Raw genomic sequence first — 21,070 nt, 5'->3', positions numbered from 1 at the left:
TCCGAGAACTGCTTTGTTGTTTTGGAGCAGAGCCTGGGGTGACCCTGCGTCAGGCGCCTCGTGTCATCCCAGTGCAGATCCCCCGTTCGGGACCTCTGAAAATCTCCGTTTGCACACGCTCAGTGGAGACTGGCAGCTGAATTCTCCCAGGTTCTGTCTGCACTGAGCACACTCCCTCTCCTCACCGCTCCAGAGCGTGACCGGACTGTGTACGTATCCCGGATCCGCAGGACTGGTGCTGTGCCCCACTGCCGGCACTGTCTCTAGGAGGAGCTCATCCGTGGGCCAGACCCCCAGGGCCTCTCGCTTCCTCCAGGGCGAGCCATGCAGTCTCAGCGCCTTGGACTGGACCTCTGGGGCTCCAGCTGTCCTGCTTCACACCACGAGCTCAGTCCCTGATGGAGCCTTGTCCCGGAGACAGACCCTGCTGGAGACTTGTCCGCTCCTCAGGGATTAAAGCACCGCGCCCAGCATTTGCATTGACACCCACACCGCTCTGTCAGAACAGCTGGGTTTATCAGTCACCTAGCACTCAGCCTAGGGCATCCTCAGGCCAGCACAGAGAGAGGCAGGTGAAAGCAGAGACCTCCTGGTTAGCCCAGAGCCCAGCCCAGCTGTGGTGAGCCCCACTCTTCAGGCTCTTCAGTCATTTCCAGGGCAGAGCCAAGATTCCTGCCAGCAGCCAGCTCCTATTCGCCCTTCCCAGCTGGGAAACCCGGCTCCCCCTGGGGCGCCGTGTCCTGGGGCCTGGGCCTGGGCCTGCCACTGCCTTCTCAGATTCTCCACTGGTACGGGGTCAGTCCTTTGTAATGACCCATTCAGGGTCAGACAGCCAGGCCACATTCCCACCCACATCTCATAGCCTGCCCTGAGAGCCAACAGTCCTTCCCCCCTTGGGGAGCCATGCAAAATGTAGGGGAAACAGAGGCACACACAGGAGTCATAACAGCATTGCAAAAAATCCCTGCGTCGTCACATCTCCTTCCCCTCACGACCGCACTGGGCAGGGTCATTTTAACCAGTGACCGGGGAAGTCCAGGGACCCCGTTTCACAGAAAGCACCAGCCAGAACGTCTGCAAGCCGTGAACGACGGCCACAGCGCAGTCCTGGAGGGTCAGGCGCCTTTCATGTAACGTAGCCAGGCCGCGGAGCCTGGTCAGGACAAACAGTAAAGCGCCACCCGAACACATATGGCTGAAGAGCCCCATGGCCAGGCATTCCTCCTCTATGGCCGCATGGTTCTGCTTCCCGGGGAATAGCTTTCTGCTCAGGGTTACAGTTGGGTGCCTCTCCCCTTTAGTATCGGCCTGCATCAGCACCGCCCTGTGTCTGAGGCATCTGTGAACACCAGGAAGGGTCTGTCAAAGTCTGGGTTTGCCCAAGCTGGACCCCGGCTTAGAGCCTCCTTCAGAGCGCAGAGACCCCCTGGCCCTGCTCGGTCCAGACCACCCTGTCTGTACAGCTGCTAGAGAGCTAACGGGGGCACAAACCTCTGGTAGTGCCCCGCCATCCCAGTGGAGGCCTGGGCCTGTTTCTTGGTCTGGGGAGCAGGCCAATCTCTGAGCGCCCCCACCTTGGCCAGCTCTGGCCTTACGCGGCCGCTTCCTATCTTGTGGCCCAGGTACGACATCTCGGCCATCCCCACCTTACACTTTTCCACCTTTACAGTCAGTCCTGCCTCCTGGATTCACACGCATTAGCATATTTCCATGACACATTATGGAGTGCAACGTCACAGTCACCATCTTTTCTTACCTCCCCATCCCAGAGGAGACGTTAACTCCTTCACCCCCATGGGCTAACAATACAAAGTGAGGGGGAACTGAGTCACGCCTATGTCCACAAAAATATTACAAGGAAGCCCAGGTTCTCCGCAGCGCTGATGTAATTAACTACTGGATCATAACACATATGCACAAGGGGAGGGTGAAGGCACCAGGCAACCTTCGTTCTGGCATTTTCTAACTCTTGAGGGCTTGGCTTTGCCATGCTAATGTTCTTCTAATTTCGTTTTGTGTGTGTAATTCTGTCTGCTCCTGATGGCTCTTCCCTCCTCTGCCAGTGGGGGTCAGCAGCCCTGGTGTTGTATGGATTGGGCACCCCGAGCTCTAGGTGGTGCCCTGAGGGGCTGGGGGACTGAGGCCTGGGCAGTGGAAGGGATAACCCAGGAGGCAGTGAGGGAACCCTCCCCCCCACCCGCCCACCTCAGCCGTTGTGCTCCGGGAAGGGTGACCTGGACTGGAGCATGACGGGGTCTGTGTCCTGCCTGGGGAGCAGCCCCTGCCCACATTGGGTCACCGACCGTGGCGCAGCCGAGCTCCCCAGCTGCTCCTCTCCCTGACTCTCTGCCTGGCCCAGACAGACATTGCTAGTGGAATTGCCCTGAGAAAGCTCTGGGTTAAATCCCAGGGAGAAGGTTTGTGAGCTGCAGTCCGGGAGCCCAGAGAGGCCCTGCGAGATCCCCCACTCCCAACATTCCCTGTCCCCGTTAGCACGATAGCCCAGCTCGGGCCCCCGCGTGCTAGCCAGGAGGGCATTAGCCGGTGCTCTCTGCAGTGCAGGAAGGTTATCGACAGTTCCTACCGTGTGGCCAAGGCACTGGCAGACGACGTCGATTTCCACGTTTTCCCATTCACCAACTTCGGGAAGGGCCTGATCAAGCGATTCAAGATCAGCCCCGACGCCTTCATCCAGATCTCGCTGCAGCTGGCTCACTTCAGGGTAAGAGCCGCCCCGTGGCCCCATCTGTCTCTCCCTTTCCCTGCATCCATGGCTGTCTCTGTCTCTGGCACCCACAGAGGTGGGTGCAGCTGGCTCGCCATTTTACTGTCATCCTACCAATAACTGGGGTGTTTCTTAAGGCCCCAGCTCCGGGAGTCCTGGGGGCGGCAGAGTCTCGGCTGTTTCTAGCCCTCGTGGCTGCAGAGGAAAGGTTGACCATGTAAAGCCCGCGTGACCCCGTCGGCTCAGACCCGGGCAGCAAAGAGCAGCTCCCAGTGCGCGAGTTACAGTCTGGGGACTGTTTGGGACCGGCAATGGTGCCGGTGGCTTGTCCGGCTCTGGCGCTGGGCTGCTCCCTCCCTGCAGCCCTCCCGGTCCCCACTGGCAGGGCGCGAGCAAAGGGCTGAGGGGAGCCTCTCGGCCAGGCCCTGTGCGCTGCTCTGCTGGGGCTCCCCCGTGGGCACGAGGGGCAGGTCGCGCTCCTCATTCGCCCCCTCCTCCATGCCCCTTCCTACCCCCCGTCCCCAGCTCTGACCTGCCCCGTCTCCTTCCAGGACAAGGGCAGCTTCTGTCTCACCTACGAGGCATCCATGACGCGCCTCTTCCGGGAGGGCAGGACCGAGACAGTGAGATCGTGCACCAGGGAGTCCACGGCGTTCGTGCGGAGCATGATGGACCCGGCCCGGGGTGTGAGTGTGACCCAGCCAGGCCCAGCCCCTGCCCCCCAGCCAGGCCCAGGGTCCCCCTGCGTCCCCCCCAGCCAGGCCCAGCCCGCACCCCCTAGCCAGGCCCAGGGTCCCCCTGCGTCACCCAGCCAGGCCCAGCCACCTCACCCCGCCTCCCTCCAATCAGGCCCTTCCCCCCACCCGCATCCCCCCAAGCCAGGCCCAGGGCCCCCCATGTGTCCTCTCAGCCAGGCCCAGTCCCCTCCCCCTGCCCCCCCCACCAGTCCCAGGGCCCCCCCTGCTTCCCCTCCAGCTGGAGCCAGGGCCCTCCTGGGCCCCCAACAGCCAGGCCCAGGGCTCCCCCTGTATCCCCCCAGAAAGGCCCAGGGCCTACCCCCCCGCCCCTCCTACCCCCCCACTGCTGGGCTAAGCAAGGGTCCTTCCCCTCTATGCTGTGCACTATTCTCTGGACACTATGCTTCTTCCACTGCGTCCAGTGGGTCCCATGGGGCTGGTAAGGGGGTGCTCTCCCCAGGGCAGGGCACATAGAAGACACCCCCTAGAGCCAGTGCACTCAGTCAGAGCCCTTGGTGGAGGGGGAGAGGGACACAGGGAGCTGCAATAGGCCAGGGTCGAGTGCCCAGCCCGTGCCCCATGGAGGGGAAGCTCCTGGCCCCTGTGTCCCGGCTCTGCCCTGAGTGCGCCCCTTTCTCGCTGCAGCAGCTGGAGCGTCTGCAGCTCTTACAGGTGGCAGCAGAGAAGCACCAACACATGTACCGGCTGGCCATGACGGGCGCCGGCATTGACCGACACCTCTTCTGCCTCTATGTGGTCTCCAGGTACCTGCGGGTGGAGTCGCCCTTCCTGGCACAGGTGAGGATTCCCTAGGCCACAGCCTGCTGGGATGGGAATGCACCGGGACGGGGCAGCAGGGGCTGTACAGACAGGCAGGGTACGGCTGCTCCAGCCCTGCTTGCCCTGTGCCTCCCAAATGGTGCCAAGTAACCGTGGCCCCTGCCAGTGCCGTCTGCTGCCCGCACGGGGGCCTGTGGTGATCTGCCTTCCACCTGTTCCCAGCTTCGAACTCGGAGTCCGGGCAGACGTGATCTCCAGGCCTGGTTCCAGCCCTGAGCGGGAGAGAGGGTATGGCAATGGAGAAAGGAACAGCAGAGGGGAGCGGAAGGGACATTAAGAGGAAAGATAGTTGCCCTGCCAGTGACCCTAGCAGCCAGGTAGGCGACACCGGCACCAGAATGACTGTGCCCAGCTGGGGGAGGAATCTGAGCGAAGCCAAGCAGAAACAACTAAGATGTCTGACTCCAAAGCAAGGAGCCTGGGTAACCAGGTGGACGAGGTAGAACGGCTGTGCAGGCGGTGAAAGCAGGTATTCTAGGGGTAACAGAAACAAGGGGGAATAGTCGTCATGAGTAAGGCTAAGATTTCGTCATGGATATTTTTAGTAAAAGTCACGGACAGGTCACGGGCAAAAAAGAAAAATTCACAGACGCTGTGACCTGTCCGTGACTTTTACGAAAAATATCCCTGACAAAACGGGTGAGGGGATCTGCGGGTCCCCTCAGTGTCTGTGGAGCAGCTGCACAGGGGCTAGGAGCCGCCTGCAGCAGCTGGGGGCTACGAAGTACCCTGCCAATGGCAGCTCCGGGGGTCCCCTGCTGCCCGCGGGGGCCGGGAGCTGTGGGGTGCCCCCGTCTCCCATGTTGGCCAGGAGTTGTGGGGTACTCCGTTGGTGGCGGTCCAGGAGCTCGGGGGTTCCTCCACTGCCCGTGGCAGCCGGGGGCTTGGGTATTCTTCCCAGACAAGGTCAGCTCCCAGACGGCTGCACCGGGCAGCACAGCATGGGGAGGAGGGGACCAGCCCTCTGTGGAGAAAGAAGTGGTTCGGGACTATTTAGAAAAGCTGGACCTGCACAAGTCCATGGGGCCGCATGCGCTGCATCTGAGAGTGCTAAAGGAGTTGGCGGATGTGATTGCAGAGCCATTGGCCATTATCTTTGAAAACTCGTGGCGATCGGGGGAGGTCCCAAACTACTGGAAAAAGGCAAATATAGTGCCCATCTTTAAAAAAGGGAAGGAGGAGGATCCGGGGAACTACAGACTGGTCAGCCTCACCTCTGTCCCTGAAAAAATCATGGAGCAGGTCCTCAAGGAATCCATTTTGAAGCACTTGGAGGAGAGGAAGGTGATCAGGAACAGTCAACATGGATTCACCAAGGGCAAGTCAAGCCTGACCAACCTGATTGCCTTCTGTGATGAGATAACTGGCTCTGTGGATGAGGGGAAAGCGGTGGACGTGTTGTTCCTTGACTTTAGCAAAGCTTTTGACACGGTCTCCCACAAAAACAACAAGGAGTCCAGTGGCACCTTAAAGACTAACAGGTTTATTTGGGCATAAGCTTTCATGGGTGAAAAACCCACTTCTTCAGATGCATGGAGTGAAAATTACAGATACAGGCATAAATATACTGACACATGAAGAGAAGGGAGTTACCTTACCAGTGGAGAGCTAGTGCTGACAAGGCCAATTCAGTCAGGGTGGATGTGGTCCACTCCCAATAATTGATGAGGAGGTGTTAATACCAAGAGAGGGAAAATTGCTTTTGTAGTGAGCCAGCCACTCCCAGGCCCTATTCAAACCCAGACTGATGGTGTTAAGTTTGCAAATGAATTTTAGTTCTGCTGTTTCTCTTTGAAGTCTGTTTCTGAAGTTTTTTTGTTCAAGTACAGCTACTTTCAAATCTGTTATTGAGTGTCCAGAGAGATTGAAGTGTTCTCCGACTGGCTTTGTGTGTTACCACTCCTGCAAATACTCACCAGCAACTACACGCCACAGAAACACTAACCCAGGAACCAAGCCCTGTAGCAAACCCCGTTGCCAACTCTGTCCCCATATCTACTCTAGCAACACAGGTGTTTGAGGTGGGACTAGGTGACTTCCTGAGGTCTCTTCCAACCCTAATCTTTTATGATTCTATGATTCCCCCACTGCCCACCGCAGCCGAGGGCTCGGGGGCCCTCTGCCAGGGACTCGGGGATTCTCCCGCCACCCACGGTGGCTGGGGGATCAGGGATTCCCATGCTGCCTGTGGTGGCCGGACCTCAGGGGTTTCCCTGCTGGTGGCCGGGGGTCCTCTGCCGGTGGGGGTTTGAGGGTTCCCCCATTGCCCGCAGGCGCCAGGGACTCAGGGGTTCCCCCACCGTCTGCAGCAGCTTGGAGCTCTGGGGGCCGCCAGAGGTGCTGGGGGTACCCCACAGCTCCCTGCCTCCGCTGGGGGTGGGGGACCATGCAGCTCCCGACCACCGCAGGCTGAGGTCACGGAGGTCACTGGAAGTCATGGATTCTGTGACTTCCGTGGCTAAATCGTAGCCTTAGTCATGAGTGGAGCACAGGTATTGATGGGCACGTGCTGTTCAGCAGAGGCAGAAACAAAGGCAAAGGTGGTGGAGTGGCACTGCGTGTTGATGATGAGTAGGCTGTAAAGAAATGGTGGAGTGAGTACCACAGAGTCGAGGTACAGACCGGAGGACAAGCGCTACTAATAATGGCAGAGCCCAGATATTCCTGGCTGTGGTGGCTGACAGGTGTCTTCACCAGGTACTCACTGAACCCACAAGAGGTGATGCCATTGTAGATTTTGTACTGGGAGGTGGCTCACGGAAGAGCTGGTTGCAGGGGACGACCTTCGTTCGAGTGATCACAAGCTAATTCATCTTAAACTAAATGGAAGGATAAGCAAAAATAGATCTGCAGCCAGGGTCCTTGATTTCAGAAGATCAAGCTCTAAAAATATGAAGGGAATGAGTCAGGGAAGAGGACTGGACTGAAGAATTCAAGGATCTGAATGTGCAGGAGACCTGGAATCACTTTAAATCAAAGTTGCAGAAGCTCTCTGAAGCCTGCATCCCAAGCAAGGGGAAAACATTCGTAGGGAAGAGTTGCAGACCAAGCATCTCAAACAGGTGATTAGAGAAAGCTGAAAGCTTACAAGGCGTGGAAGAAGGGAGGGATCAGCAAGGAAAGCTGCCTCTTGGAGGTCAGGAAGTGTAGGGATAAAGTGAGAACTGCCAGCAGCCAAGTAGAGCTGGACCCTGCAAAGGGAATTAAAACTGATAGTAAAAGGTTCTCAAGCCATATAAATAAAAAAAAAACAAGGGAAGAAGAAGTGGGACCGCTAAGCACTGAGGATGGGGTGGAGATTAAAGAGAATCTAGGCCTGGCCCAACACCTAACAAATACTTTGCCTCTGTTTTTAATGACGGTAATGAAGAGCTTAGGGGCAGTGGCAGGCTGGCTAATGGGAGGGAGGATATGGAAGTAGAAATTACCACATCCGAGGTGGAAGTCAAATGCAAACTGCTTCATGGGACTAAATTGCGGAGGGCAGATAATCTCCATCCAAGAATATTAAAGGAACGGGCACATGAAATTGCAAGCCCAGTAGCAAGGATTTTTAATGAATCTATAAACTCGGGGGTTGTACCCTATGACCGGAGAATTGCTAAGATAGTTCCTATTTTTAAGAAAGGGGAAAATGATTTGGGAAACTACAGGCCTGGAAGTCAACTGCATGTGAGGTCTCGGAAAAAATTCTGAAAGAGGAAGTAGTTAAGGACATAGAGGTAAATGGTAACTGGGATAAAATACAACCTGGTTCTACGAAAGGGAGATCATGCCAGACCAACCTGATCTCCTTCTGTGAGAAGACACCTGTTTTTTTAGACAAAGGAAATGCAGTAGATCTAATCGACCTGGATTTCAATATAGCATTGACAGGTGGCTAAGGAACTGTTTAAAGGGGCGTCTACAAGGGGTCACACTGAAAGGTGACCTGTCAGGCTGGAGGGAGGTTACCAGTGGAGTTCCTCAGGGATCGGTCTTGGGTCCAATCTTGGTTAACACACACACGCACACCCTAGCATGCCTTACACACAGCACCATGCACACCCCTCTCTACACACGTGCACACCCTACCCCACCTGACAAGTGTGCAAACACCCTCTCACCCACGCTCATCTGGTAACGCCCCACAAACCAAGTGAGCTCCTTCTCCTGGAGGCTGGGAAGAGAGGGCTGGAGCCGTGTTGGTCTCTTCGTGTTCACGTACTCTGGCAGGAGGCTGCCTCTGGACCGGGATAGACAGAAGCTGACCCGGCCTGTGAGCTCCCCTCTGGCGTCTGCCTGCCCCATTCAACCTCCCCCCCGTGCGAAACTGCTCGTGTCCATTTCTGCCCTTGTGGCACTGGGGGCTCTTACAAAAAGCCAGAAAAGAGCCAAGAGCCGAGACTCAGCCGGGGATCCAGGCGTGAACGCCCTTTGTGCCGGGGCTGTCAGTCTGGGCCCTGGGCTGTGGCTATGGGCTGGCAGCTTGGCTCTGGGCAGTGCTGGGTTCTGGAAGGGGGGGCCCTGGGCTCCGTGCCCAGCTCAGGTCTCTGCAGAATTCGGAGCCCCGCGCTGGAGGGGAGGTGGGGCTGGCAAGGGCATGGTGCTCACCGGAGAGTGGTTCTGTGCAGGTGCTGGCTGAGCCCTGGCGTCTCTCCACCAGTCAGACTCCCCAGCAACAGATCAAAATGTTTGATATGGAGAAGAACCAGGATCACGTCTCCTCCGGAGGCGGCTTCGGCCCAGTGAGTTTTACTCCCACCCTGGGGCTCCCGTGCTGTGTCTGGGCAGGGTATGAGCATATGGGCTGCAGCTGGGTGGGTGGGGAGGGTACGTGGGCAAATGTAGGCTAGGAAGGGCACTTCAGGGGGTGCAGGGGCTGGGCGGGCAGGTGCCCTGGGTACAGCAGGGGGGGACAGGGCAAATCTGGTCTCTGCAGCGGCTGGGCGGGCGGGTGCCCTGGGTACAGCAGGGGGATGGGGCACCTCTGGTCTCTGCAGGGGCTGGGCGGGTGCCCTGGGTACAGCAGGGGGGACGGGGCACCTCTGGTCTCTGCAGGGGCTGGGCAGGTGCCCTGGGTACAGCAGGGGGAATGGGGCACCTCTGGTCTCTGCAGGGGCTGGGCGGGCGGGTGCCCTGGGTACAGCAGGGGGGGACGGGGCACCTCTGGTCTCTGCAGGGGCTGGGCGGGCGGGTGCCCTGGGTACAGCAGGGGGACGGGGCACCTCTGGTCTCTGCAGGGGCTGGGCGGGCGGGTGCCCTGGGTACAGCAGGGGGACGGGGCACCTCTGGTCTCTGCAGGGGCTGGGCGGGCGGGTGCCCTGGGTACAGCAGGGGGACGGGGCACCTCTGGTCTCTGCAGGGGCTGGGCGGGCGGGTGCCCTGGGTACAGCAGGGGGGGACGGGGCACCTCTGGTCTCTGCAGGGGCTGGGCGGGCGGGTGCCCTGGGTACAGCAGGGGGACGGGGCACCTCTGGTCTCTGCAGCGGCTGGGCGGGCGGGTGCCCTGGGTACAGCAGGGGGGACGGGGCACCTCTGGTCTCTGCAGGGGCTGGGCGGGCGGGTGTCCTGGGTACAGCAGGGGGGACGGGGCACCTCTGGTCTCTGCAGGGGCTGGGCGGGCGGGTGCCCTGGGTACAGCAGGGGGGACGGGGCACCTCTGGTCTCTGCAGGGGCTGGGCGGGCGGGTGCCCTGGGTACAGCAGGGGGGGACGGGGCACCTCTGGTCTCTGCAGGGGCTGGGCGGGCAGGAGTCCCACTGGGACAGTTGGTGGAGCGAGGCTGCTCCGTGCGAGTGAGGGCAGCAAGCGAGACCCTACTGTTTCTCAGGGAGTCTGGCATTGCTGCAGCTCGCGGGGTGTCGGCCCGTGAACACGTGTCCAGCCCAGCACCCAGCTACCAGCCCCCCCGCCTGTGCTGGGACTGGGCAGGGTCTGAGTGGCACATATATAAATGTGAGTCAACAGTGTAACGCTGTTGCAAAGAAAGAGAACATCCTTCTGGGCTGTATTAGCAGGAGTGTCGTAAGCCAGACACGAGAAGTAATTCTCCCGCTCTGCTCCGTGCTGATTAGGCCTCAGCTGGAGCATTGTGTCCAGTTCTGGGGGCCACATTTCAGGAAAGATGTGGATAAATTGGAGAGAGTCCAGAGCAACAAATATGATGAAAGGGCTAGAAAACATGGCCTATGAGGAGAGATTATAAAAATTGGGTGTGTTTAGTCTGGAGACGAGAAGACGGAGCGGGGAGATGAGAACAGTTTTCAAGTACATAAAAGGTTGTTACAAGGAGGAGGGAGGAAAATGGTTCTCGTTTAACCCCAGAGGGCAGGACAAGAAGCAACGGGCGTAAATTACAGCAAGGGTGGTTTAGGTTGGACATGAGGAAAAACATCCCGACTGTCAGGGTGGTCACGCCCTGGGATAAATTGACCAGGGAGGTTGTGGAATCTCCCTCATTGGAGATGTTTAAGAGCAGGTTGGACAAACGCCTCTCAGGGACGGTCTAGCTAATACTTAGTCCTGCCAGGAGTGCAGGGGACTGGGCTAGATGACCTCTCGAGGGCCCTTCCAGTTCTCTGATTCTGTGATGACTCCAGCTTGCTGAGCACAGAGCCGGGCACAGGGCACCCACCCTAAGGCTGTTCCTGAGTCTGGCTTGCCGGGTGGCCCAACTGAGGTTGCACCACCCACAGTCAGTGGCTCCAGCCCCTTCCTCCAGGCTGCATTCCCTCTTGGTGCTCCATCCGCCTCTCTCTGACTGTCCCTGCAGGTGGCTGACGACGGATACGGCGTCTCTTACATCATTGCTGGCGAGAACCTGATCACTTTCCACATCTCCAGCAAGTTCTCCAGCCCCGAAACGGTCAGAGTCCCCCCCAGGCCTGGCTGCGCACAGACTGCCTGGCCGATAGGTGCCAGGCTAGGAACCCCTCCTGGGCCTCGTGGCCCATCAGCATTCATGACTCTCCCTAGGAGATGAGCCCTGGGGTTCACCTAGCCAGCCGGAGGGCAGCCCTGAGAGGAGACACGGGGTCTGAGAGCCCTCCCTGGGGCATGCTGTCTTTTAGCTAGTCACTATCCCCAGTTTCCACTGCCACACACAGCCACATGGGAATTGGCAGTGTGGATCATCCCCAGGGGCCCATCTTGCCCCGTCTCTGATGGGCCAGGACCAGGACCTTCAGAGGGAGGGGCAAGGATTCTGGAATAATGTGCCCTGGGAGAAGTGTCTCCCAGCCTGTTCAGTTGTGGGCTGGCTCGTACCTGTTGGCAGGTCTTCCCTTCTGTGTTTGTCAGGCCTATTCTAAGCAGGGATGTTTCTGTTATCCAGGCCAATGCCTGACCCTTGTTTGAACCTCACGAAGTTGTACTCTCTCTGGCATCTTGTGGCAGTGAGTTCCACGGGTTAATTATAACATGGTGTAAGAAAAGCATTTCCTTTGATCTGTGTAAATGTGCTGCCCGTCTGTGCCCTTGTGTGTCCCCTGGCTTCTCTGTTTTGGGACAGCACATGAGAGCATCCTGCCCCTGCCCATTTGTGTCCTTTCAGCATTTCCTACCTCTGGCACATTGCCTCTTCTTCGGCTCCTGTCTAAACAGCCAGACTCTCCAGCCACTAAGAGATCTTGCCACCCGTCCCTGGCCCCTCAATCCCTGTGGTTCCCTACCAGATGGGCGAGCATGTAGCTCCTTCCCCTGGCCCTGCAGTCTGTGGGCATTGTCCCTGTGACTCGTCTGGGGGCCAGATCTCCCTGCTGTCCCAGCAGACATCTATCTCTGGACGCCCCGTCTTCTGTGGGTGCTGCACATGGGGTGGGTGCAGCCCTGGGGGCTGGGTTAGGGTCAAGCCTGCCGTCCGGGGCATGAGAGCGCCAGTCAGGCTCTCCCCACTAATGCACGCTGGCCGAGGGTCGGGAGGGTTTGCAGATCACTCCCCGAGTGGGGCTTAGAAGCTGCTGTTGCAGGACCCGCCTCACCCTGCCGCTGAGGTGTGTGCGGGGGAGGGGGAGCTCTGTTGGGGCCTCCGACTCCCTCCTGTTCCACTGACCCTCGTCCCTGTCCCGCCCCGTCCTGCTGTAGCACCCCCACTTCCAGAGCAGGATGGGCCCCTCCACATCCAGCAGCCCCCCCGCCCCGCAATGCCATGGGCCTGAGAACTGTGCCCGCCTGGGGCTTCTCAAGCTGCCCCCCCGCTCCTGCCCCCTGCTAACCCATGTCTCCAGCTGGGACCCGTGTTAACCAGTACCCCATCTCCTCTCCCACCACAGGACTCCAGACGGTTCGGGAGGAACATCCGCCAGGCCATGCTGGACATCGCAGACCTCTTCAACCTTCCTGCCAGCAAGGTGGCCAACTGACCCCGCACCGTGGGAGGGGCGACGGCCGCATGAGGCTGGCCCCAGGGACGGGAACGCCGGGCGAGCTGGCAGGGCTGCCCCTCCAGTGCCAGCGTTCGCCCTGCGGCGGGGCCGGGCCTGTCGGAGCCCAGCCAGCCGCGGGGACCTGGGGATGCACAAAACCACGGGAGCGGGTGAGGGAGATTTCCTCCCTCAATGTTACCGATAAAGAAGGCTCTTTGTGTAATGCCAGCCTGGCTGCCGGGTGATGCACTCCGCCTGGGACTGGGGGGGACAGACAGAAGGAAGCTCCTGGAGAAAGATGGGCAAGCGTCCCTGTCACGGAGTGTGGGGGAGTCCAGGCCCTGCACCCCTCTTCCTGGGATCCACTGAGACTCTCCGCCAGCCAGTAAAACAGACGGTTTATTGGACAACAGGAACACAGTCCAAAAACAGAGCTTGTGGGTACAACCAGGACCCCTCAATCACGTCCTTCTGGGGGAGCAGGGAGCTTAGACCCCAGCCCTGGGGTTCCCTGTGTTCCTCCACCCAGCCCCAAACTGAAACTAAACTCACCCAGCAGGTTCCCTGCTGCAGCCCCTGTTCACATTCCTGGGCAGAGGTGTCACCTCCCCCTCCCCCTCCTGGCTCAGGTGACAGGTTCTCAGGTCTCCCATCCCCAGGGCACATTCCCAGGTCAACACTCCCCCCTCCCTGCTGAGTCACATCGTCACATCTCTCCCCCCTTTGAGACTGAACTGAGCGGGGTCACGCTGACCAGTGACCTGGGGAAGTTCGGGGCCCCCTCTCCGGGACAGCGCATCCGCTATCAGGTTGGCACTTCCCTTCACGTGGACCACGTCCATGTCGTAATCCTGCAGGAGCAGGCTCCATCTCAGGAGTTTGGCGTTGGCTCCTTTCATCTGGTGCAGCCAGGTCAGGGGAGAGTGGTCGGTGTAGACGGTGAAGTGCCGCCCGAAGAGATAGGGTTCTAGTTTCTTGAGGGCCCACACCATGGCCAGGCACTCCTTCTCGATGGCCGCGTAGTGTTGCTCCCGGGGTAGCAACTTCTTGCTCAGGTACACGATGGGGTGTCTCTCCCCCTTTTCATCCTCCTGCATTAACACCGCCCCCAGTCCCGTGTCTGAGGCGTCGGTGAACACCACAAAGGGCTTGTCAAAGTCTGGGTTTGCCAGAACTGGGCCACTGACCAGAGCCTTCTTCAGCGCCCGGAAAGCCACCTGGCACTGTTCGGTCCAGACCACCTTGTCTGGCTTCCCCTTCTTGCATAGCTCCGTGATGGGGGTGGCGATGGCGCTAAAGTGGGGCACAAATCTTCGGTAGTATCCTGCCATCCCAATAAAGGCTTGGACCTGCTTTTTGGTGTGGGGAGCGGGCCAGTCTCTGATCACCTCCACCTTGGCTGGTTCCGGCTTTAGGCGGCCGCTCCCCACCCGATGGCCCAGGTAAGATACTTCCGCCATCCCCACCTTGCACTTCTCCGCTTTTACAGTCAGCCCAGCCCCCTGGAGTCGGTCCAGCACTTGTCTAACCTGGGACACGTGGTCCTCCCAGGTCTGGCTAAAGACACAGATGTCATCAATATACGCCACGGCAAAACTCTCCATCCCCCTCAGGAGCTGGTCCACCAGGCGCTGGAAGGTGGCCGGTGCTCCCTTGAGGCCGAAAGGCAGGGTCAGGAACTCATAGAGCCCCAGAGGGGTGATAAAGGCCGATTTCAGTCGGGCATCTGCATCCAGCGGCACTTGCCAGTAGCCCTTTGTAAGGTCCATGGTGGTAAGGTACCGAGCTCCTCCCAGCTTGTCTAGGAGCTCGTCCGGCCTGGGCATGGGGTAGGCATCAGATACAGTGATGGCATTGAGCTTCCGATAGTCCACACAGAACCGGACCGACCCGTCCTTTTTGGGGACCAGCACCACCGGCGAGGCCCAAGGGCTGGCAGATGGCTGGATCACCCGCAAAGCCAGCATGTCCCGGACCTCTCTTTCCAGGTCCTGAGCAGTTTTCCCTGTGACTCGGAAGGGGGAGCATCTTATTGGCGGGTGTGACCCTGTCTGCACCCGGTGGACAGTCAGATTAGTGCGTCCAGGCTAGTTGGAAAACAGCTGTCGGTACGGATGCAGCACCTCCCTGACCTCAGCTTGCTGGGCAGGGGTTAGCTGATCCGAGAGGGGAATTGTTTCCAGGGGGAAACCAGCTCTGGTCCCAGGGAATAGATCTACTAAAGGGTCATCTCCCTGCTCTTCCCACTGTCCACACACGGCCAACACCACATTCCCCCTGGCATAATATGGCTTCATCATATTCACATGGTACACCCGGCGGTGGTGCGCCCGGTTCGACAGCTCCACCACATAGTTTACCTCATTGAGCTGCTTGACGACCTTGAAAGGGCCCTCCCAGGCGGCCTGTAGTTTGTTCTTTCTCACTGGGATGAGAACCATCACCTGATCCCCGGTGGCGTAGGCACGGGCCCGCGCCGTGCGGTCATACCAGACCTTCTGCTTCCTCTGGGCTCTGGCCAGATTCTCCCTGGCCAGGCCCATGAGTTCAGCCAGTCTCTCTCGGAAGATCAGGACATACTCCACCACTGACTCTCCATCGGGAGTGGCCTTCCCCTCCCACTCGTCTCTCATCAGGTCCAGGGGGCCCCTCACCCTCCTGCCATATAACAGTTCGAAAGGCGAAAATCCGGTAGACTCCTGGGGCACCTCCCTGTACGCGAACAGCAGGTGAGGTAAGTACTTGTCCCAATCCTGTGGGTGCTGGTTCATAAAGGTTTTCAGCATCATCTTTAGCGTCCCGTTAAACCTCTCCACCAGCCCATTGGACTGGGGGTGATAAGCTGAGGCCCAGTCGTGCCGGACCCCACATTTCTCCCACAAGCACCGGAGCAGGGCCGACATGAAGTTGGAGCCTTGGTCTGTCAAGACTTCCTTGGGGAACCCCACTCGGCTGAAAATGGTCAGGAGCGCATCGGCCACGGTGTCTGCTTCAATGGAAGCTAAGGGCACTGCCTCGGGGTAGCGGGTGGCAAAATCTCCCACCACCAGAATGTATTTCTTCCCCGACCGGGTCGTCTTGCTGAGAGGCCCCACGATGTCCATGGCCACCTTCTGGAAAGGCTCCTCTATGATGGGCAAAGGTCTCAAAGCCGCTTTCCCCTTGTCCCGGGCCTTCCCCACCCTCTGACAAGGGTCACAGGATCGGCAATACTGCCGGACCGTGGTAAAGACCCCGGGCCAGTAAAAGTTCTGTAGCAACCTCTGCCGGGTGCGCCGGATTCCCTGGTGCCCTGCGAGGGGGATGTCATGGGCCAGGTGCAGGAGCCTGCGGCGATACTTCTGGGGGACCAGCAGCTGCCTCCTGATCCCACAGGACTCTACTTCCCTTGTGGGAGCCCATTCTCGGTACAGGAACCCCTTCTCCCACAGGAACCTCTCCTGGCAGCCTCTCCTCATGGTCCGTACCACCCTGAGGTCGGCCAGGTCCCTGAGCTTCCGCAAGGAGGGGTCTTTCCTCAACTCGGCCTGGAACTCAGCGGCTGGGGAAGGGATGGGGCCCGGTTCCCTCTCGCTGGCCAGGTCCGAGGCCTCCGCCTCTCTGAGCCGTGCCCCTCGGCCCTCCCTCCCCACCAGGGTAGGGTCCTGCGCCTCCGGTGTGATACCCTCCCCGAGGTCAGGGCGCAGTGCCCCTCGCCGGCTCTGGCTACGCGTCACAACCAGGGCGGCCTGGGGCTTGCTTGGCCAGTCCTCTAGGTCTCCCCCCATCAAAACTTCAGTGGGCAAATGGTGGTGTACCCCCACATCCTTGGGGCCCTCCTTGGCCCCCCATTTCAGGTGTACCCTCGCCACGGGCACCTTAAATGGGGTCCCGCCCACCCCTGTCAGGGTCAGATAGGTGTTGGGCACCACCCGATCTGGGGCCACCACCTCGGGCCGGGCCAGCGTCACCTCCGCGCCCGTATCCCAGTATCCATTGACCTTCCTCCCATCCACCTCCAGGGGAACAAGGCACTCTCTCCGGAGGGACAGCCCCGCGCCCACCCTGTAAACTGAGCACCCTGAGTCCAGAGCCTCCAGCCCTCTGGTGGAGCTGGCCTGGGGTACTCTTCCCTCCGGGGCAGGTGGTAAACTGGTAGGTCCCCTTTCCTGGGTCGTCTGCCCCTCGTCCAGCTGGGTCCCTACCCAGTTAACCCTGGGTAGGTTGGGTCTGCTCAGTTTGTCCCTGAGCCCGGGGCACTGGGACCGTACGTGGCCTCTCTGGCCACAGTGATAGCAGCTCAGGTCACGTTGGTCCCCTCGAGCGGGTCGGAGGGGCCCGACGCCAGGCGTTCCCCTTGGGAGGGGGTTCTCCCTATTTCCCCGCTGGGAGGCCCCCTGGTGACTCTCTCTCTGCATCGGGGGGGGCCTGTTCTTTTGGGACTCCTCCCGGCTACCCCCTGACCGACTGTTCACAAACTCGTCGGCCAGCTGCCCTGCGTGCTGGGGGTTCTCGAGCTTTTTGTCCACCAACCACAGCCTCAGGTCGGAAGGGCACTGATCATACAGTTGCTCCAGTACGATTAGGTCAAGCAGGTCCTCTTTAGCTCGGGCCCCAGCTGTCCACTTGCGGGCATATCCCTGCATCCGGTTGGCCAGTTGTAGGTAGGTGACCTCAGGCGTTTTACGCTGACTCCGGAACCTTCTCCGGTACATCTCGGGGGTCAGCCCAAACTCACGGAGCAGGGCCTGTTTGAACAGTTCATAGTCCCCTGCCTCCACCCCTGTCATTCGGCTGTACACCTCCACGGCTTTGGGGTCCAGTAAGGGGGTGAGGAACTGGAGCCTGTCTGCAGGGTCAACCCTGTGCAGCTCACAGGCATTCTCAAAGGCCGTCAGGAAGCTATCTATGTCCTCCCCCTCCTTCCGCTGGGCCAGGAAGCACTTATCAAAGTTCCTTGCAGTCTTGGGTCCCCCCGCACTCACCGCAGCCGCAGCCGGGGCCCCACTGCTCCTCAGCCTGGCCAGCTCCAGTTCATGCTGTCTTTGTTTCTCCTTCTCCTGACGCTCATGTTGACGTTGTTTCTCCTTCTCCTCCTGCTCATGTTGACGTTGTTTTTCCTGATCCTCCAGTCTCTTTGGGGGCGTGGGTTCGGATCCCACTGCTAACACCAGTTGTCACGGAGTGTGGGGGAGTCCAGGCCCTGCACCCCTCTTCCTGGGATCCACTGAGACTCTCAGCCAGCCAGTAAAACAGACGGTTTATTGGACAACAGGAACACAGTCCAAAAACAGAGCTTGTGGGTACAACCAGGACCCCTCAATCACGTCCTTCTGGGGGAGCAGGGAGCTTAGACCCCAGCCCTGGGGTTCCCTGTGTTCCTCCACCCAGCCCCAAACTGAAACTAAACCCACCCAGCAGGTTCCCTGCTGCAGCCTCCGTCCACATTCCTGGGCAGAGGTGTCACCTCCCCCTCCCCCTCCTGGCTCAGGTGACAGGTTCTCAGGTCTCCCATCCCCAGGGCACATTCCCAGGTCAACACTCCCCCCTCCCTGCTGAGTCACATCGTCACAGTCCCCAACGCCACAGGCCGGGGGAATGACAGATCGGGGAACAGGGCCAGCCTGGGCCTCGCTACCCCGTCCCGATGGCCCAGGGGAGTCCGGCTCTGTCCGAGAGGGGCGGGATGGGGGCTGCAGATTCTGGCCGGGCTGGTGGAAGGAGGTCCCTGGAAGTCTGGTCTAAATAGGACTTGGCTGGGCTGGGGGTAGTTTATGGGGTGGGGGCACCAGTGGGGTATGGTATGGGGTTATGTGGCCCTGGCTGGGTATGGGGGGGTCGGTGGCATGTGGGATGGAGTGAGGGGGCTCTGGCTGGGTATGAGGGTAAGTTTTTTGTGGGATGGGGTGTTGGGGCTCTGGCTGGGAAGTGGGGAGTCAGTGGGATGGGGGATGGGGTGTTGGGGCTCTGGCTGGTTATGGGGGTCAGTGGGGTGGGAGATGGGGTGACAGGCTCTGGCTGGGTATTGGGGGACAGTGGGGTGTGAGATGAGGTGATGGGGCTCTGGCTGGGAAGTGGGGAGTCAGTGGGGTGTGGGATAGGGTGTTGGGGCTCTGGCTGCGTATGGGAGTTCAGTGGGGTGTGGGATGGGGTGATGGGGCTCTGGCTGGGTATGGGGGTTCAGTGGGGTATGGGATGGGGTGTTGGGGCTCTGGGTGGGTATGGGGGTTCAGTGGGGTGTGGGATGGGGTGTTGGGGCTCTGGCTGGGTATGGTGGTCAGTGGGGTGTGGGATGGGGTGATGGGGCTCTGGCTGCGTATGGGAGTTCAGTGGGGTGTGGGATGGGGTGTTTGGGCTCTGGCTGGGTATGGTGGTCAGTGGGGTGTGGGATGGGGTGATGGGGCTCTGGCTGGGTATGGGGGTTCAGTGGGGTGTGGGATGGGGTGTTGGGGCTCTGGCTGGGTATGGGGGTTCAGTGGGGTGTGGAATGGGGTGTTGGGGCTCTGGGTGGGTATGGTGGTCAGTGGGATTTGGGATGGGGTGATGGGGCTCTGGCTGCGTATGGGGGTTCAGTGGGGTGTGGGATGGGGTGTTAGGGCTCTGGCTGCGTATGGGGGTTCAGTGGGGTGTGGGATGGGGTGATGGGGCTCTGGCTGCGTATGGGAGTTCAGTGGGGTGTGGGATGGGGTGTTTGGGCTCTGGCTGGGTATGGTGGTCAGTGGGGTGTGGGATGGGGTGTTGGGGCTCTGGCTGGGTATGGGGGTTCAGTGGGGTGTGGAATGGGGTGTTGGGGCTCTGGGTGGGTATGATGGTCAGTGGGATTTGGGATGGGGTGATGGGGCTCTGGCTGCGTATGGGGGTTCAGTGGGGTGTGGGATGGGGTGATGGGGCTCTGGCTGGGTATGGGGGTTCAGTGGGGTGTGGGATGGGGTGTTGGGGCTCTGGCTGGGTATGGGGGTTCAGTGGGGTGTGGGATGGGGTTTTGGGGCTCTGGGTGGGTATGGTGGTCAGTGGAATTTGGGATGGGGTGATGGGGCTCTGGCTGCGTATGGGGGTTCAGTGGGGTGTGGGATGGGGTGATGGGGCTCTGGCTGCGTATGGGGGTTCAGTGGGGTGTGGGATGGGGTGTTGCCTTTCTGTGTAAAACACTGACACTGGTGACGGGAACGTGTCTGGTAGAGAATGCGGGTGCACGCAGCTGGGACCCTGCCTCTTCAGCCACAGGGTCCCACTCCCCGATCGCGCCGTCTCACTCAGGGAAAGGCACCGACCCGCGATGATTGCGCTGAGCACAGCACCATAGGCGCTGAACGCACGGCTGCTCCAGCCCCGGAGCATCCATGGCAAAAAGTGGTGGGTGCTCAGCACCCCGCGGCAGCCCCTCCGATCAGCTCCCCCCCGCCCCCCAGTGCCTCCCACCTGCCACAGATCAGCTGTTCCGCTGCGTGCAGGAGGCACTGGCGGGAGGGGGAGGAGTGGGGCAGGAAGAGGCAGAATGAGAGCGGGAAGAGGCGGGGCAGGGTGGGGCCTTGGGGGAAGGGGTGGGATGGGGCCTCGGAGCAAGGGTTGAGCCCCCCCGGGGAAACCAGGAAGTCGGCAGCTCTGTCCAGCGCTCCAAGAGTATGCCGTGGAGATTAAATGCATCAAGGGCAAAGAGAGCGTCGTGGTCAACGCCCTGGCCAGGCAAGAGGGCAGAGGCCTGCAGAGCGCTCAGTTGCTGACCCTACTGCATGAGGGTCAGGGGGCAGAAGAGCACAGACATGCCCAGCCAGGTACATGTCACCTGTGTCCGAACATCCTTCCAGGGTTTCCCTGCAGGGGGTCATGTGGGGTCTCCACCAAAAGCTAAGAACTAGCCGTTTGTCGTGGTTATGGCAGGTTTGTACGGGAAACCCCTTTAGAGCCACATACCGTGGACCACTGGGTTCCCAAACCATTGGAAGCACTCAGCCAACACTGAGAACAGGTGCCAAACCTCGGCCTGGCCCAGCCCTGGGTTTACAGGTGGAGCCAGATGCAGGCCTGAGCTCTAACTAAGCTAAAAGAACCCCGGGGCAGGACCCTGAACGGGGGACCCTCTGGACCGAGCAGTTCACGAAGAGCCATGATTGTGAAAAGGGCACAAGCTGTTATCCATTACGGGAGGGTGTTATGCTTATAAGAAGCACATGGGATCTTTTTCAGGGGAAAAGGCAGTATGCCGCATTTATTGAAGATACAACAATTAGCATATGCATTCAGTCACACACACACACAGTCCTACCACTCCGTGTTATAGTTACCGGTCCACAGTCTGGATCAATCTGGTGGCCAGCGAGGTTGATCAAGGGTAGGGAGGAGCCGAGTTCTGTCGGTCAAGACATGATGCTCTGGGGAAGTCTTGGCAGGACCAACCCAAGTTTCAAGGCAAGCCCCCCTGTTTCTATAGTGATTTTCCTCTATTGG

The 21,070-nt window shown here is 59.6% G+C and overlaps 1 protein-coding gene across 6 annotated transcripts in view; it reads left to right on the top strand.

Annotated features, from left to right (window-relative positions):
- Nucleotides 1-12,924, top strand: part of CPT1B (carnitine palmitoyltransferase 1B) — a 38,286-nt gene extending 25,362 nt beyond the window's left edge. The window contains exons 13-18 of one of the 6 annotated variants that reach the window (XM_073329043.2): nt 2,558-2,722; nt 3,277-3,411; nt 4,111-4,260; nt 8,916-9,029; nt 11,056-11,148; nt 12,554-12,924. In XM_073329043.2, the coding sequence (XP_073185144.1) occupies nt 2,558-2,722; nt 3,277-3,411; nt 4,111-4,260; nt 8,916-9,029; nt 11,056-11,148; nt 12,554-12,643 (747 nt within the window). In that variant the 3' untranslated portion in view covers nt 12,644-12,924. The other 5 variants (XM_073329042.2, XM_073329047.2, XM_073329046.2 and 2 more) reach the window with 5 other exon arrangements.
- The last annotated feature ends 8,146 nt before the right edge of the window (nt 12,925-21,070 follow it).

Source organism: Lepidochelys kempii, chromosome 1, assembly GCF_965140285.1.
Source record: "Lepidochelys kempii isolate rLepKem1 chromosome 1, rLepKem1.hap1, whole genome shotgun sequence".
In the NCBI taxonomy this organism is placed as follows: Eukaryota; Metazoa; Chordata; order Testudines; family Cheloniidae; genus Lepidochelys; species Lepidochelys kempii.
Note: the sequence above shows the minus strand (reverse complement) of the source record. Positions and strands in the feature narration are given on the sequence as shown.